Genomic DNA, 19,325 nt, shown 5'->3' with positions numbered 1-19,325 from the left:
GGTGATGCTGCCGTCAGGTGGATATTTACAGTGTGCTCCTGCTGTTAATTCAAAACAAAACGACAAGCTGAAAACTTAAGTTGGAACTTCGTAAGCAAAGATGGTTACTCTTACATCGCTCACTACAAAAATCACCGCATCAGAGGCATTTTTTTACCTCAATGAGCTTTCTAAGGTCACTGCGTCGCTGGTCATTATTATGTCCTCTACCTGGGTACAGGCAGAAACAACCAACTTGGAGCATCACCTGTCCCCAAGTAACGATGTTCTCTTGAGATCTACCCCCAGTGTGATGTGACGTGCTCGTAATGCTTCTCTGAAAACGTACACGCCGGATCACAGGTAGCCACTTCCAGGGATATCAGGGCGATAGTGGGATGTTTTACATTTACCTTTGTGAATAATTTTAACAAACTATTAAAAAAACCCTACGAAGTGCAAGGTGGCCAATTCTGACCTCTTTTATTGATACAAAATACGTCAGCAGAGTTAGCCTTCATTTACGTTGACATAATTGTGTTCATAATGTGGTGACCGTACTGAGCTTGCCGAGAGCTCCTCTTTACGTCATAAATAAAGACCAGCAATATTTGAAAGTAGAGATCTTCTATTAGATACGGCAGTATGGCTGAAAAGAAGCAGAAAAGCTTCTACACTCATCATCTTTCCTCCTACACCCATGTTTTGAGATCCCCATTGGCCTCCGGACCCTTTGAATACCCACACAAGCACGAGCCCCGTTACCACCACCTCCCCTCACTCACTCGTTTTTCCACCTGGGGCACGTTGGCACAGCTCAATGACCCCCCCCACTATGGTGCTCATGTAAAAGCAGGGGCCCAGAGGTGCTACCATAATAAAAACAGTAAAATAACGCGTTATGTGACGCTTCTTCCAACAAGTCAGAAGTTCAAGTTGAAAATCAAGCGACAACAGATGATACGTGATAAAGATCAAGTTTTATTGACATATTTTAGGTACAATAAATATATTTACATGTTGACACTTTAAACATGGAATTACATGTAAAAAACCCAAACTTGTACATGAGATCATCTTTGCGTTTCCATTTTTACATTCACTTAAATAGGTACGACAGAAAGATCTCTCATGCAAGCGGAGAATTTGGTATAGTCCAGTATTACATTCAAGAAATCAGTAGTAAACACCTTGTGCAGATGATGCTGTAGAAAACATGAGGCAGATGAACCCCCAGTGGAGTCAGTATGATACAGTCGGCTGCTGAATTTATATCCTGAACTGCTAATAAATGAACTCTGTAATCCAGATTAGAGCAATACATTTGAAGTGATTCTCAAAAGACCTAAATACGTACAGTGTTTAAGACTTTACAGGTTAGGAAGGATCACATTCAGTAATAGTAATAGGAGGTAGAACTGTGTCGACAGTGTTCGTATTTCTACGTGGCAATAAACAAAAAAAGTGCTATTACTATCACTGAATTCAAGAACAGAACTCCTGGAGAAGTGAAAAGGATAAAAGAGTTGTTAATCCTGTTTCTCCTGGCTTGCCACCAATGCTAGAACACGCACGCATAACGTTTTAGTTCTCCCTTATGGGTAAAAACTGCAAAGCAAAACTGTTAAAAGTGATGCTTCTCCAGTGCTTTGGGATGGGCAGCATCTCCCGAGGTGCGACACCTGTAAAAGCAACCTCAGCTTTATATATCAAAGCGTGCAAAGAGAAGGACAGCACGATGTGGTTTCAGGGTGGGAGAGCTAGGCTCTGGGTATCCTCAAAAGAGCTGTAAGAAGAGAAAGCAGAGCAAAAAATTGAATGCAACGCACTCAGGAAAAGGCCCGGAGAAGCAAACAGGGAGTGAAAAGAGCAGGAATGTAACAAGGATACAAATATCCTTGTGGGAACGGAAAACTGGGGGCAAATGAGATGGAAATGAGGAAAAGCATAGGGCAGAGGGAAAGGGTACCACGGGGAAAAAGGAAGTTGACTTGATTCTAAGGGCACTTTGTACCAATAAAAGTTGTATGCAATGGTACGGAGGATCAGCTGGGAATAAATGAGTGTTAGCATCTTGTCTTTGCTGTATCTGTAAGTGAAAATGGGTATTAATTAGAAGTTAAACCGCCGAAAGACATTTCACCACCTGCAAAAGAAATCCTGCAAAAAAAATGGTTTTGTTATTCTATAAATAGAAATAAAATCATAAGGTTCCAAAGTCAGCCTGACAGACGCTAGGGAAAAATACAATGCACATTAAAAAACCATTAGACACACACAAAGAAAATCCTGACCCACTAAACAAACGTTAACATTAATACAGAGGTGTCTGGTTTAAATTGTGATCTTCCAGGTGACTACACACAACATTGCAATACAGCCAACACTGAACTGTACACAGGTTCTTTTGCAAAAGTTTTCTTAATCTGTAATACCGTTTAAAATTATTTAAATGGCAAAGATCGCTTAACCCGCGTGGTGTTACATTAAATAAATGCAGTGTAACCTGTTGAAAAACGGTGTATATCTAAAGCCCATTGCCAGTTAGTTAGAAAAATCAGTGCATCCAACCAAGAAGTGAGAAAGCAACACAGGCACCTAAAAGACCCAGTGAGGTGAAACTTGCCCTTTGAGGTTTTCTTTAGTGCAATAAGGACCATACTTTCCACCAAAAAAAAAAGCACAGAAGGAGAAAACGGAGGTGTTTTTTTAATTGAAAAAACCCCAACCCTGCAAAAAGCAGCGTTATAAAGAACAAAATGATCCTTCCCAACCGTATTACACCAGAAGATGGTATACGTAAGGATCCAATATGAATCAGTGGTTTTGTACACAAGACGCTGTGCTCATGTGAATAACAAGTCATCTGTACCATTAAAAATCAGGTTACAAAAAAACCTTACATAAAATCCTTAGGATTTGAATACTAATTAAAGATAAAATCCTTTCAAGTATTTAATTAAGTATTCCTTAGAGGTTAATGCATGATTTAAGGTAACATCGAAACAAACGACCTATGTTACCCTAAATGACCTCTATAATACAGCTAACTTTCTGCTATTTGTGCAGTATTGGTTTCCTTCATATTTAATTTCTCATCCAACACGCTGCTAAAAAAAAAAAAAGATAAAAAGGCACAAAAAATAATTTTAGAAAAAGGTTCGTGTCTGAACAAAAATGCCTTTTTGACGGTGACCAGGTGAAGCCAGATTTCTGCCTTCGAGCACCACGACCCACGTAACACACACAGCACTACGCGAAGGACAAGAACAACACAATACTACGCCAGAGAACAAACCCAGGGTATCTCCCGAGTTAAGACAAAAAACAGGCCAAAAAACCCCCCAAAAAACCAAACAACCCCAAAATGGGAAGCCCGCGCCCTCCCGCCCCCCCTCTCGCCCCAGCTCTGCGGGCAACGCACCCACGCACACATACAGACACGCAGTTACTGCGGGCAACCAGGGGAAGCGCCTACAGCAGCTGCTGGGAGAACTGCGCGATTTCAAGCTAAACAGGTAAAAAAGATAACTATGTTTTTAAAAAAATACTAAAAAAAAAAATCAGCACCAAGTAGAAGGTGGTTTTTTTTTTTTTTTAAGCTTCTTGTTCTAAATAGCTAGATAATGTTAAGGAAGAAATGAAGACCCTCAAGGTTACTCTGAAATAACCCACAGTTTGTAAAAAAAAAAAAAAAAAAAAAAAAAAAATATCTCATCTAAACACTTGCAGTGGAAACCTAACACCAAAGTACTAAAATGCACGGTCTGCTTGGCATTTTAATGGCTAGAAGGAAATTCTTTTTACACAAATTTAGAAATCTGAAGTGAGTCTTCAGAATTAAAGTGGGGAATAAACTAGGTATCTGAAGATACTTCACAGATGAGGTGCTGGTATTTACTCTTCTTTCGCAAAGTCATATTGGAGATGGATGCGGTCCCAGAACAATATCCCTGTCTAAATTTATTCTCTGCCACTACTTAAGAGTTAAACATTTGCATGGCAGCCCTTCCTCCAGCTATGAAGCTGCTGCGGACCTGTCCTCCTCCTGCCTAGCGCCAATGACCCCGAGCTTTGCAAACACCGCACACGGTTCCACCATACACTTTATGTGCCACATCAGTTGCTGACATTTGAGACGAATCAACGTGTTACATGACCAACTTGAATTATACGGGTAAAACCAAAATATCCCAAACTTTTGAGAACAATATGACACGACAGACCTAATTTGTACTTGTACAGCACAATGGAACAAACCTAGAAACCCCATGCCTTAGTCTGACAGTGCACTGTATTTCCCCTCAAAAGTTAAAGGACAGAGGTAATTTTTTTAATAAAAAAAAGAAGTAGAACATTCTACTAAAATACCACAGATCATACGGCCAAACCAATCTTTTAGTCAAGGCAAAATATGATTAGATATAAAGAGAATTCTCCAGTGCTACAAGAAGAAAACAAAATAATTCGGAAAAAAAAAAGGTTGGCTCCATATAATCACCTATTGGAGTTACCTATTAAAATCATTATAAAATTATGCTAATAAAAACTGAACAAATAATACACAGATCAGGATATATGTATTGACTTACTAGCATCTTTATAAAAATTTGAAGATATACACAAAAACACATCAACATTTATGGAACTGTATCCATTAAACTTAGATAAGACAACACAAAAAACTAACAAATAGCTAAGATGTGGTTGACTGTAAGCACTTTGAGTAACATTTTAATTTTAAAAGGTCAATTATTTACATACTACATTAAATGCCTTTTTTTTTTTTGCATTTTGCGTTGTACTTTGAATGCATGAGAAAGAAAGAACAAGATAATGGTTGCAACAGATCTTCCAAGAAAGTTAACTTAAGATGCTCAGATTTAACTATGTGCTGAAAGAGAACATGGCAAGAACACGTCCGTCTACCTTTACCTCTACTGCCTTTGTGGTTTTTTGGGAGGAGACAACAAATGGATCTAGGAGAGCTGTATTGTCCAAACTGACCATTGCCAAGAGATCCACTTTTAAGTTGGGATTTCAGAACTAACAAAACACGAATATCTGAACAAACGACCCACCTAATTGCTACTTTTGCTACTGAGTTGTTAAAGATATTAGAGAGATATGGTGACAATACAGGGTGCGAGTATGTATGTATGTGTATAATAAAATGCATATAGACATACATACATATATGTAGTATGTTTACATATAGTGAGATACCCAGGCACTGCAATAAGCAGCTAAAATCCCCAGCAATCCGCCCGTACTCTCTGCACAAGTAATAATTTACTGCAACCGCCTTTAAAGAGGATGCATTTAGCCATTAAACAGGCATTGCTTACGTTGCCTCCTACATTTAAATAGACCTGAGGCGATTTCATGTCTGTATTCCAAAGCCACGCATTTGTCTCTTTTTAAAAAAAAAAAAAAACAAAAAACAAAAAAACAACTGAATAAAAATTCTTAAAACTTAAATTGGCTGAACCTCAGCCTCTTTGGGATGGATTCAAAACCCAAAGCAGGAGCGTTTCTACAAACTTCTTTGACTTTTGAATCAAACCCATATTCTCAGGCTCCAAGAAACCCTCTAACCCCAATAAGGTTTGCTTCTGACAGGACAGCTGATCAACTGCAGATGTTCCTACTGCTGAACTCAGCTGCTGGCCTGCCTGCTCTCTGCACCCAACCCAGGCTCCCAGACACGCACGACTGTCGCTCCTCTCCGAGGTCTTCCCATCCTCCTCATCACAGAGAAGCTGCTCCCTAACGGGATGAATAACTGTTTAATGACTCGCTTTAAAGATAAGCATTTCTTTCTTAAAACTAAAACGGACACAACCTGAGGAGGCAGCGTGGGGGTCCTAGTGCTCAGGGTGCGAGGGATCGAACAGCACGGGGCGCATCACCTCGCACGAGTCTTCGGGGTGGGCTCCCACCAGGCGCTTCCTACCTGCGGCTCGTTCTCTGGCGCGGGCTTGGGTCTACCCTGAAGCACTAACAGCACCTTACGTAGAGCCGTTGTGCTGGATGTTATTTGAGTATTATGCATAAATAGGGAACTACAGACGGGTGTAAAACTCACTTGCACGCACAAATTCTCATGTTGTTACTGCGTCCCGTCACTAGGCTGTACATGGGCTTAGAGTATTCTCTCAGACCTTTTTCCCCAGTGCAGTATTTCCAAAGCACCACATTATTCTGTACTATTTCAGTGAACAAAGAGCAGTTTTACCTAGCAGACTTTTGACAGTATTTATTATTCAATCATTATTTTTAGTAACTTCTACTTAATTGAAATTCTGGACCAAAACTGTAAGAAAGCCAATTAGGTCTTTGGGACTTGGTTACCATTAAATCCTCAAAAAACCCCAACCTACACTACTATAAACTTGCTTAGCTCATCCTTCCACACTTGGCATGCCTATTTTGGACCCTGTTCGCGGCTGTTTCATTACATACCAATAGTGTTCTTCTGCCGTCCCTCAGGTAACAAACCTATAAGGTTTCTATAAGTGCCCCCCCCCGCCCCCCGCCAAATAGCAGGTGGAGTGCTTAAGAGTATTCCTAAAATAAAGGATGAAGCAAAAGCTCACAGTCTAAAAACTAAGGAAACGTTCATAAAAACTAGAATCCAATATAAAGATGACATTTTAATAAGTTTATTCAGAAGTAACTGAGGAAAACCTGTTCCTTTGGCAACACCATCTAGATGGTTCTAACCAAAAGGAAATATTATGGATTTTACTTTGAATAAAATATAAGCTCCTTAATGTTTGCATGTGATTTTGGGGAACTGCCACGTTCACCAGCAGATTCACAGTGTCCTTATAGTCCTGCATTTATTGGGAACAACAGATCAAACCAAGTCCTTTCAGTTACGGGTTTCTTATGATTCAGCGTTAGTCACAAAATAAACCTCAAAGAAAAAAAAAAAACCCTAATCAAAATAAAGCATACGGCAATCACGAAACACTAGCCCAAAAGAACTATTAGGAATGCACCGCTCTTCCTGTGTAACATTTTTCAAGTGAGCCACTAAATATTTCTTTTTCCTTGTATCTGGCAACGTCATTTAAAACAACCTAGTTACAGCTTGGGAGTTCACTACCCCACGATGCTACTGAAGGGCAAAGATTCTTGTTTTTAAAAACCAAGGGCAAATACAGCAATGTTATTCCTACGCAGGGTTTTACGGAATAAGCGGAGTTGGAAGGAGAAGATGGAAGTCTGTGTTGGAATAGAAAAATGCAAAGACAGACTAAACATATTTACAAAGAGCGAAACTACAATTTTCCAGTGTCACCTCCAAAGCTTCTCAGCATACTGCTATCCCATGAAGTAGACCACCTTTAAATCTATGCAAGGAAACCTTCTGTGCTCTCGGACACACAACGGAACTAATGTGTTTTGTTTAGAAAAGTGAGTTTTCGTTCAAATACCTCGCACTGAAGATAAGAGCAACCATTATCAAATATTCTTTGCTATGAAGAAAGTTTTTAAATCTTTCGATGTAAACGTTCTCTCTCAAGTCACTGTGGTCACACAGTAGGATCTTGAAGAACAGTGTCTACATGCACTGAAAGCATTTTGAAAAAAATTCTGTAGTTCCACGTGGTTACAACAGAACGTGAACAAACCAAACAGAAATTCCACCTTTGCAGATCCTCTCAAGTTCAGCTCTTCTGGAGGACAACTTGCTGCTCTCTGTAGTTCAACACAGCAACTAAAGACTAAGCTGAAAGGTTTCACAATCCGATGGTTTTGCCACTGCGTCTTGTGCAGGTCCACAGCGCGCTTCTGTTAGTGTCAGGGTTTCTCTCAGCAGACATCACTCAACTATCAGTGCCACGTTTATGTGGGACAGATCTATCATGTGCCTGTTAAAGAGTTAAAAGAAATTTAAACCTGGTACTCAAACTGATTCTAGGGGTGGGGAACAGACAAGGAGGTTCTATGAAGGTCACTAATAAACAGATGCTTGATTGGCTTAAGAGAAACATTGAGCAGAGGCGACTGATTTAATCTCTGAAGGGAGGGAAGGAACCGAGGCGGCAGCAGCGCTTAGTTATTTACCTGTGGAATTTCTGTTGAAATGCTAAAGCATGTGCTGGCTCCTTGAATTTTGCTATGGCTTTCCGTTGTTGAGGAAGCATCTGTAAACTCTGCAGAGACAAAAAGCCAAAGTATATTTTTAGCATTCACTTAGAAGTTCCCTTTAAATTAATTTTGCATCAAACCCGTTGAAATTTTGTCATATTTCTTTTCTCAGAAACACTTATTGGTGTCCAGGGAATGCAAAGAGACTTCCGAGACTGCAGCTGGGGCCCCAGCTGCAAGTGTTTGAGCTGAAGCATTAAGCAACTGTACTAACTGGAAAACCCAGACCATCACTCATTAAGCAAAGGCAACAGCTCTTCAATTCGATCCATAGAGATGAAACCAAACTCTGCAGCCCAACTCTCACCAACTGAATGAGAAGCGTTCAACTGGGAAGAGCTCAACTTCACACGCAAGCGCCTGGAGTCGTTCACCTGATGTACGTTAAGGGATGGAGGCTTTCCACAGGTTAAACAGGACAGAAACAGGAAAAAAGCAACAGGTTTTGATCCCTAGGCTGTGTATCTTTGCACTATTTTAACAAAAACAAGTGGCTAGGTTTTAACAGACACTACCAACCACATGACCTTGGATGAGACCTAGGACACCACTTCCAAGTAGTCCTAGTGATGGGAAGCCATGGAACACACATCTACCCAGGCAAGTCCATGAGATATGTGCTTCCCATACCAAGACAGCAGCATTTCACAATGCTGTGACTGCCAAAAAAGCCGTGAGTAGTACTGAGGTCTCCAAAACTACAGCACATCTCAGCCAGGGCTCTGGAGAACTCATGTCCTTGCTCCCTGTTGCAGCAGGAAAGTCCAGGCAATGCCAAGATGATCCAGGAGAGCGATCCCGCGATTCCAGTATCTCGCAGCAGGTTTTGGATGTTTAATGACCTACACCGCAGCACGTTCAAGACAGAATTGTGCTGATTCAGCATCCAGTTTCCAGTTGCTCTTATGGCTTTGGATGCAAAATTAAAGAATTCCTGACATCTCTCTTTTCTGTGCATAAGTTCCTACATAAAGCCAATCCAATTGTGTGCTGAGATTTATGTATTTATATGTACATATATATGTACAGACACATACATATAGAGGAACCTTAAAACTTCCCTAAATATCATTATAACCTCCCGGTGGTTGTGTATAAATGCAATTCTCTCCTCCTGCATCTCGCCTGGAATTCAGCAGCATCCCCCTGTTTTGGATGATTCCAGCACTCTGGTGGTAAGTCTCCAGAATTTTAAATTTCACCTGAAAAAACTCTGTATCATCACCTAGACTATTAAAGAACATACCACGTATCTTTACACTAACAACTATTCCTTGGGAATCTACGTACAACCCCACTTGCTGATACATTTTAAGGGTGACATACTTTTAAGATCTCTCAGCAAAAGAATTTTTAATGCAGCTAACGTGTTCCCTGTTCATTCAATCTAATGCAGCATTTTAAGCAAGATGTCAAATGCCTAGAGGCAATTTGCTACTAAAATTGCCTACTTACATCTTTTTTGAACAGGTAAGACTCTTGTTGATAAGATGCTTATTTAAACAAGAGCCTTGGCACCTGATAGCCATTTTCTTTGCATTCAGGCCTGACAATTCAGCTCTAGGCTCTTCCTGTAACTTGCCTATCTGTGATTTTGGAAGTCATTAATTTTGGCAGTAGCTACTTTGCACCTTCTTGTAATTGACAGGAATCTTCCCTCTTGCCAGGAAAACCACGGAAGTTTAATACTTCCATCACTCCTGTGATTTCAAAGCGGAAGCTGAGGAAAAGTTAAAGGATTCAGCAACCCTGATGAGCTTCAGTGGCTTATTTGCACTGTATAGTTTTCGGAAACCTGCTATCGTAGAACTTGCATGAAAATAGATGCCCACCTATAATGTTTTCAGTATTATTTTTGGTTCCCCACAGCACACCTGATCTGTATTTCCAGTGCGATACTGTACAGCAGGAAAGATTTAAACTTTTGTGATTTCTTTTCATACTGCCTAACTACTTCTGGAGAAGATGTTATAACAAGTTTAAAAAGTTTCACCAAACAAAGGCTCTTCTTGCACGATTCTCTGTATAACTAAATCAACTAATCTAGTATTTGTACATTTTTAGCTACTGACCTTGTTTGCTTTTGAAGTTAGTGACATTTATTTGAAATTACTACATGTTCAGAGATGAGGGGTTTTTGAGTTAATATCTAATATCATGACCAGAAACTACATGGTTTTAAAGGAAGCAGTTAAGTCTAATTTTTGGCCTACCAACCTCTCTGGCTGCTAAACCTTACACTTGAAGCATGAAATTATGGATGTGTTTCCTACAAATCGCTATACGAGAAGCCTTGAAGCAAGAGCTAGCTGTAATAGCAAGAGGCTGGGAGGATCACTGCCAGAGTAAGGTGGGAAAAAATACAGATCTGGGGGGGCGGAGGAGGGGGAAGAAATCTGCAGTATGTGATAATTAGGAGGAAGATAACAATTTTTAATCCTGAAGAAAATATTTCTGCTTGACAATGTTTAATACGGGCAAGACTTACAAAATTCTAGTTTGCTCAGAACAGGTTTTGTCCATCATTGAAACCAACAAAGCCAAACGGACCTACAGCAGGTCTCTGCAAAAATATCAGTCCTTTGTGAGAAGTGCCAGCCCCCCTGCAACACCACATCGCCAAAAATACCACAAGGATTGCTACAGGGGATGGCGCCAGTGACCTGTCCCAGGTTCAGGTCCTTAACAGCTCACGCGATGGCTGATACCCGAGTCCATAACACAAATGTCTTGCACACTATTGGTAGTAAGTTGGTTTTTTTTTCCCCCCTTACAAAATCCAGAAGACTTCTGGCTTATGCTTTAAGGCTTAATACCCTGCTATATGTTAGCGACAGACACATCTGAATCTGTATTAAATCCGTCTTTCAATAATGCTCAGATACGGCGAGTACCACAGATTAATGGCATTTCTGAAAAAGTAATTCAGTGTGTTGGTTCTAGCCCTGAGGTAGTATCACAGAGAAGTTAAGAGCATCGGACAGGTCTTCATACAGTACTAATGACAGCTGTTCTTCTCAAGGAACACATAATACTAAAGTAATCCTTAGTCTTATGATCTCCGTTATAATGATAAAAATATGAGTCTATCTTTCCCAAAGTATCATGCCTCATCAGGAATTTGATCTGAATTTAGTATCACTCTGTTATCTGCTGATTTTGCAGGATGCCAAAGGCTGGTCGGGGGAGGCAGGGAACAGCCAGCCACACAGCGCTGCCTCTGGAGACGGGCTGGTTCTACTGAGCATCACTTGACTTCCCATTTAACAAGGAGACACTCACGTTTCCCCCACAGGAGATTTCCCTGCTGCCACTCTGTGCTCCACTAGAATCTCCTTCTATCATGAATTCCTAAACTGAAATACCACAATCCTTCCAAACGTCACAGCTCTCAGAAAACAACTTCATTCACATCTTCTCTTTTAAGTTGACCTAGTCAGACGTTCACCAGAGGATGAAAACCCCTTCCCGGATCCACTCAGGTGTAAAGGATTGACGATATACACAATAACTTCCAAGGGATTTCAAATGACTGGTTACTTTGCGGATTCAGGCATACAGATCTGCCGTACAGCACTTCCCGAGACCAACCTGAGATTAGGGGTATTCTGGGCATGTTCCCATTTGACTCTGGAGAACAGAGATTACATCCTGACGTATTCCTGGCATTAAAAATAATAATAAAAAAAGACGGGTTTAGGCTGAGGAGGAGTATTTTATATGGAAAGGATGTAGGCAGCATGGAGCTCACACTGATTTTGATTATCTCCTTTTTCTGCTTCCTTAGGCACTGCCGTGGGAAGATGCAGATCTTGTACTGAATGGAAAAATGCAACACCACCAATCAATATTTCATGATCGCTCATGCCTACAACCGGTTTAAAACATACTATTATAATTCAACAATCAACAAAACCCCCGAACATCAGAAGCTCTGCCTTTTTCTGCAGCTGAACTATTACCAGTGACTAAGGCACAAATATCATAAAAGGACCGTTCCCTCTGCAGGCATTTCTTTAGGCCTGCAGACCTACACTGCCCTCAAATTTCTCCTTTACACACGTTCTGTCATGAAATCTATACTTTTAAAATATCACTGAAAATAATACTGAAATAGCCTGTATGATAATAGCAGGGCAATGATCTCTCGTTAAGCTTCTCTGCAAAACAAAGAGCCTTGAGACAAGCCGCGGGACATCCGTGAGTAGAAAGCGAGAGATCTCTTGCAGGAAGCAAACATCTTTGACACCAAAGCCCTCAGAGGTTACACAGAGGAAGATGTTAAAAGGGAGATAACGGAGCACTGGGAGGTGGAAACCAAGCAGGTTTGAGTAAGACTGGAGCAAGCGCTCATTTCAGTTATAGGAGACCCACGGGAAATAAAAGTTTCCTCCTTTACTTAATTTCTTTCACTGAAGTAAATGGATTACCTAATAGACTGTACATTCAGTTCATCGGTGAGTTTGGGACTAGAAGTGGCAGTCCATACAAGGCTGCTAAAAAAGGGACCTATAGAAAAAGAAAGTGTAAACTTTCCTAACTAACATCATCTCCGGTGTGTGATCCAACCTGCTCTGCTACAAGACGAACAGCAGCACAGCAGGAACCTTCTAAAAAGAAAGACCGGATTCTATTTATTCTTCCCTCTCATCAGTAAATGCAGACAAATTTTAAATTTTGTCACAGTCTCCTGACACGTGAAGCACCTTCCCCGGGAGTGACACTTACTAGCCATTACCAGGCAGAGGCTGGGACAGAATGTATTTATTTCATCCTCAGCTGTTGCAACTGACCTCTTCCACGTTCTGTCCCTCCTTCCTGCTTTTTTGGCACTTTTGACTTCCTGCTTTCCGCCTTTGAAAGCACTCAGCTTTCCATCTCCATATGCAAGACGAGATGAGATGGAAGCACCTTCTGCTATCACAGAGACGGGCACCTCTAGCTCACATACTGCTCTACAGCAGGGCTGACCTGCACAGGCTCATTGCGGAGCCGCTCTTCTCTTCCCCAGCCCCTAGGATGGAGCAGGACCGCCCATGTCTTCTCCCACAGGCGGTGGAGCTGGCAAAACCTCTTGGTTGAAAATGGTTTTTACAGGTAGGAAGACCACACAGGTCACCACGCCAGCCCTGCGCGCCTTGTGTGCTGCGTCACGTGGGGAGCTTGCCCTGCTGACCCTGGCAGAGCACTCATGTTCTGGGCACGCTCATCATCTCCACCGAGAAGCCTTTAAACTAAAAATAAATTAATCAATTTTGAATATAGCGTCAGTGCAGACAGCTGCCTTTACCCTAGCTGAGCACTAGGTCGCACTGTCACTCTAAGAAAGCGGAAGAGAAGCACATCAACATGGCAATTGTTTTTCCCTTCTGAGACCAGAAGAGAAAGGACTGCATTATCAGAGTAAAACACGTATTTGTAAAACTACTCAAAATACACCTACAAACGCGACATTCTCATCACCTCTGATATACAACGGTTGAGTTTTTCAAGATTTAATTTCCCCCCCCCTTTTTTTTTTTAACATCAGAATTTCTGATCTTCAATCTTCACAAAGCAATACTGAGATTTTGCACTGATGTTTTATGCTTGCAACCATTTGCTGGAAGAAAATATGATTAAAGACGATGATCTCCACAGAACGATCACTCAGTACTCAAGTTATCTGGAGATGTAGCAAATGCTCCCCCCTACCTGCCATCATCCTAAAAAAAATAAATAAAAATCTGAAGGTGGCAATAACTAGCTGAACAGAATCCTCTTTAGGCAGTATAAACATTAAACCCAGATTCAAGAGCACCAAAAAAAAAAATGCACTGGGTTTTGCATGACCTTTGCAACTTATTAGTAATCTACTTTGGCAAGTGGTTGTGGATGGATATGTACTGAATGTCACTGCTCCAGTGCAGTCCCCAGGAGGCTCTAGTTTGGTGGTGTGCTCAGAAATCTTCTGTACTTTCCAACACTTTGGAATGCGTAATTTTATTTATGGTATGTCATTATTTTAGATTCATCACTCAGATTTTACTGCAGGTACATTAGTTGTATCTGAAAGCTTTTCTCCAGAAACGAGTCTGACAGCAAACCATATGTTGAAAGGAAGGACTTTTCCTGCTAATTTAATCATGTTTGAGTTGTAAAATGCAGCTATGACTAAGGGGCTGTTCCTGGAGCCCCAAAGATTTTCTTTTATTCAGTACCTTGAGAATCTTAACGGTATTTTTTTTCTCCTATGTTAATAACAGAGCAGCTTTAATGAAGCAAGGATGAGAATTAAAGAGTCTTCAGTGATTAGGCAATAGAGGGTATTTTTTCAAAGCTCATATATGGGGAAAGACAATTTTCTCCGTTTCTGTGGTATGGAAGGGGAAAAATGCTGAATTTCCAGCTTCAACTGTAAAAGTCTCCTTCATCTTCTCTTATGCATGCCCAGCTATCCCCAAACCCTGATTTACAGAACCATCACCTCAATGCAAGCTGATGGCAAAGCTAGGAGCATCGAACCTCAAAATGAGGGAAGTTTTCGACTTCCCAAGAACTGCATAAAGTACTTGTACCTTGATAACGACACTGACATGAAAAAGCTAACAATAAAAATCCAACCCTTTTGTACCCAGGAAAACAAAGCAATCTCTTCATCCCCATTCACTCCACTGACACAGACTTTTTCCATAGATACATTAAAACTTTCCGTTATGCAAGCAAAGATCCTCTTCCCAAGACAACACATGCAGGATAAACACACTGCAACAAAACCAGGAGCCAAACTACACATTTGAAAATAGGAGCGGGTGTGGGCTCCGTCGCTCCACCGATGTACTAGAACGGATGGTGCAGATTAAGCTGAGGTCCTGTACCAGATGGGACAAGTGCTCACAATATACTCTTGTTGTCCAAGAGCAGAGATAACACTGGGAAGTATTCCTTCCCCTTCCCTGGGAGCTATGCCTCAGTGCAGCCATTCCCACGTTCACGTCTGGACCGCAGCAGAAACTGATACACAAGAGGCAATATTCAGACTCAGGAGCTGCGTTTGCACGTCGCTTTGAAGCAAGATGCTTGCTTACCATTAGAGGTGTACCTCCTACGGTTTGGGAGTCTTTACCTTAAACCAGGGATTTGCTGCTAGTCAATCGGCACGCGTCATTTCAAGACACCATCCAGGCAGGAAAAAACTTCTTAAGTTCTTATTCTGATTTGAAAGGCTTTTTACAATTGCGAAAAATAAGCATGAGTTTGACACACATCCTCTACCCCCCACGATAAATAAAATTCAAGAAAACTGATGTCTCAGAGGAAAGTTTTGCTGAATGTAGTCAACAACTAAAGAGAGGATATACTACATCCTAAAGATGGAGTCAGCTACAACAGACTCACCTTCCCCTGCTCTCTTGAACTCCATCTGAATAACCTAAAAATCTAGGCACTTTGCCTGATTTCCCAAAAACCAGCTAGAATTTCTCCCCTGCTGTTTGCTCACAACAGCCATCTCCCCAAATCCCTTCTATTTCAGTTCACCCATCTGCAATGCACTCGAGATTTCTTTGCTCTGGTGATGGCCATGGCCTGTCCTTGCTTCTTAGTTATTGTCCTCATGCATGAAACCCCCAAAGCCCACCTGGCAAGGAACCCTTCCGTTCACTGCTTGGCTCTCTTCAGTGGCTCATGGCTGCACTCCTCACTGCAAGTCACTTATATGACGTGCATTTTCAAGGAAGAACGAGGGAAGAACCAAGTATAACATCCCTTCCCTATCACACCCTCCTCACCATTTCCACTTGCAGGGGAATTTGTACAGCACTGAGCACAAAACACTAGTAAAAACAATTTATAGCTACAAGAAAATCCTCTCGTGCACTCCGGGATTTTGACCCCTTCCAAAATCTAGCACCATCTGTACAGAGGCCATTACTGTGAACAGGTACAACACAGATTTTCTAACGTTTTGTTTTCAGTTCTTGCCTTACAAGGCACTTAAAATTGCTGCCGTCTTTTCCTCATTGGCTGTGTTAACACTTCTATGGTACACCACACTACCATAAAAAAAAACAAAAAAAAAAACGAACCACAAACAAAACCAAAACCCAAAAAGAGATAAATACTGCATATGGTGGTTCCCAGTCTCATACTCTTCGTACAAAAGGATCGCTTCTCCCCCGCACATCTCACTATCCACACTTGTGAAACATTATTCAGTCTCAAACTAGCCAGGAAATTTCTAGCTTTCTACAAGTCAGACTTGAAATTCAAGTGCAGGGTTAGCACACAAGCCTTCTGCATCGCTAGCTAAGTTCAAGCATCTCTTTTAAGTACTACTTCTAGATCTCTGATATGGTGAAAATAGATGATGATTTAGAAACCATGATTTCCAAAGGTACAGCTGATGCTGCTGCAAGAATACAAGCTGTGCAGGGCACTGCGATGTACCAAATCCCACTGCAAAATTAGTTGTTGTTTTCCTGCAAGTACATCCCTCTAAATTTGTCTGTGACATTGAATTGAGACACCAGAGTTTGGAGTCTGCCACGAAACAGCAAGTACCGAATAAATTTTTTAGCACATTCTCAATAACAACTTCTCAATTGTGAGGATTTCCTAGCAGGTTTTCTATTAATCTCCTTCTAATATTCTCATGCAAGATTTAGCAAGTAAACACTGAATAAATGCGCTTTGGAACTGTATGAATAATTTCCAAGAGTACTACGGAACATGAAGGGACAAAGTATTTTGTGAGAGTATTTTTGCTTTCACAAACAAATTAAACCTCTCTGAATTGACGACGTAAATAATTCAGCATTATTCCATTTACTGAGTTGGGAAGAAGTGAGGCAGAGTGTACATCTTTAGGAGAGCCGTGCGTTTTGCAACAGTGAGACGATCCCACTAATAGAGAAGTCTCACAGAATAGCTCCAATTCATGCATTGCATCTGTCTGCAAACGCTGATCCCGGCAAAAGGGGCGCCCAAAACCAAAAAAAAGAAAAAAGCAAGGAAAAAGAATTTCTCATCTGTATGTTTCATTATTCATTGACTGATATTTTTGTATGTACTAACAATAAGTCAGACGGGGTCTCCTAAGCCTTTCAGTGCTTTGAAAACCTCCTGTTTTCCTAAAGTCAGTTTAACTGATACATCAGTGCCAGGAGGCAGTATACAGACAGAGGCGTTTGTACACAACACAAACATAGTGTGCATGTGTTATAACCTTGCTCACAAGCCCCTCCTAAAGAGAACTTTCTAAAAAAAAAAAAACAAAAAAAAGAAAATCCTTCAAAGGAGACTGTGTTTTCATCTGAAAAAATAGATGGTGCTCCACGGTTCAAAATGACCGCTCCCCAGTGGTCATTAAGTGCTCTTACCCCAGGACTGCAATGACAGGAATAGGTAAATGTCAAACAAAGAGGGTAGGTGGCAGTCAACAATAAAAAGGACAGCGGCCAAAATATATTTGCTTTGATACGATCGTTGGGCTTAACCTCAGAGAATGGACATGCTCGTATCGTCTAAGAAAATAACACAGGCACAAGAACTCCAAAATGAAGGAGACTTTTGCAGCAGGAATGTGACGGTTAGCAAAATCCTCCCGTCCCTCCCGTGCCGCAGTATCATCACGCGCTTGTCTTTGCTACCAGGTGTAGCGTGCGTGGGTGCCTTCAAACATAAATTACCAATAAACACACATTGTATTTAGTGTCAGGGAATTAATTGAGCTTTCCGGAATGAAAGCCTTTTGGCACAAAAATGATAAACCGAGGTTGACCTACCTGAATGGGTCCCACTGACATCAGCAGGTTTTTCAGTTGGACATCAGTAGTTGATGAAGAAAGCCCTTCAACTGACACAATACAGGGCTGAGGTTTGCACTCCACCACTCGCAGGTTCTGTTTATTTGGCATCAAGCGTCCTCGGCCCATCTGGCCTGCTACTCCTCTGCCTCTCCCGTGCATAATGACCTGCCAACAACAAAAGTAACGGTATTTTGATTTACTTACCTAGTGCTTCTGCTCACCGCATTTGACAGACGATACAAAAGTTGGCGATTTACTTAAAGACTTGATTAAAGTACGCGTTGATTCAGAACAGCTTGTTGCTGTTTGCCGATTTGAAAGGCCGCTTATTAACATATTCATCCACTGCTTACACAAACCTCTTTTAGAGGATAACAAGCTATATACTGGGGTTTATTTATGTAAATATAAATATATATATAGCATGGAGGCTAAAAGCCTCAGCATCAGCACAGATCAACTAAGCAATGGAGGCTCTCAGATCAAAATATTTAACCTAGTTTTCAACACTGCTCACATTAGCAGCAGGTGTTCGGTTCCCATATTTTGAGTCTGGCCAAAATAAAACGCAATCAGTGATCCCGCTCCCTCTTCTCAACCCATGGGTAAGTTTAATGTACCCACAAGACCAGCAAACTGCTTCAAGTGTCTCCAGTCTCTACTGGTACCAACTCTTGGGCTGTTACCAGAATGGAGTACTCTATGCATATGGCAAATAATGTTAAAACGATTTTTTTCCAAAGTTCCTTTCCCCCAAATCCTGTAGGATCTGGCACCACAGTATCCTCTGGTGCAGGAAATGCATGGATTTAATTCTTGTAAATTAAAGGCTGAACAGTTAGAGAGAGGCAAAATAACCACAAAACAGGGCAACAAACATTAAACAGAGTTAACACTTAACACTGAGTTAACACTCAACATGGTTTCTCAATCTCTACTTGAAGAGCCCATGGAGGGTTTCACACCCCTCTGCATCAGCGAGGTAACTTAATCCTTACATGAAGCAGGAAGATTATGGCCAACAGTTCAAAACCAAGATATAACTTAAGAGCCAAGACACCAGCTATCTTTGGGGAGCGCGACAGTTTGCAAATGCAGAGACGACACATGCCAGTGCCACCAGAAGCCTCTCCCCACCTCCTCCCAGTGCCGAAATCCAGTTACGAGATCACCAACCATTTTGAGCGACACCAACTCTGAGGATCGACCAAAGAGCATCCTGAAACAGTCACTGCGTGCTCCTACATATGCAGGAAGCAGCCGGAATAAAAGTTTAAGCACAACTTCAGAAAAACTCTTGGTTTTAAAGCCAGAAAGCACGTCGGATACCATCTCCTACAGCAGCTATCTTGGGACGCAGGCGTTTCGACGGAGGCGTTTCCCCCAGGGAGTGCT

The 19,325-nt window shown here is 41.3% G+C and overlaps 1 protein-coding gene across 5 annotated transcripts in view; it reads right to left on the bottom strand.

The window, feature by feature from the left end:
- Window positions 1-4,067: 4,067 nt before the first annotated feature.
- RBM33 (RNA binding motif protein 33) overlaps window positions 4,068-19,325 on the bottom strand; it is a 99,027-nt gene continuing 83,769 nt past the window's right edge. For all 5 annotated transcript variants that reach the window (XM_063324402.1, XM_063324403.1, XM_063324405.1 and 2 more), the window contains 3 exons: window positions 17,907-18,095; window positions 8,059-8,147; window positions 4,068-7,862 (listed from right to left, as the gene is read on the bottom strand). In XM_063324402.1, coding sequence (XP_063180472.1) covers window positions 7,814-7,862; window positions 8,059-8,147; window positions 17,907-18,095 — 327 coding nt within the window. In that variant the 3' untranslated portion in view covers window positions 4,068-7,813. The remainder of the gene's footprint in view (window positions 7,863-8,058; window positions 8,148-17,906; window positions 18,096-19,325) is intronic.

This window comes from Chroicocephalus ridibundus, chromosome 2 (assembly GCF_963924245.1).
Source record: "Chroicocephalus ridibundus chromosome 2, bChrRid1.1, whole genome shotgun sequence".
Taxonomy (NCBI): Eukaryota; Metazoa; Chordata; class Aves; order Charadriiformes; family Laridae; genus Chroicocephalus; species Chroicocephalus ridibundus.
This window is presented reverse-complemented; position numbering and strand designations above follow the sequence as displayed.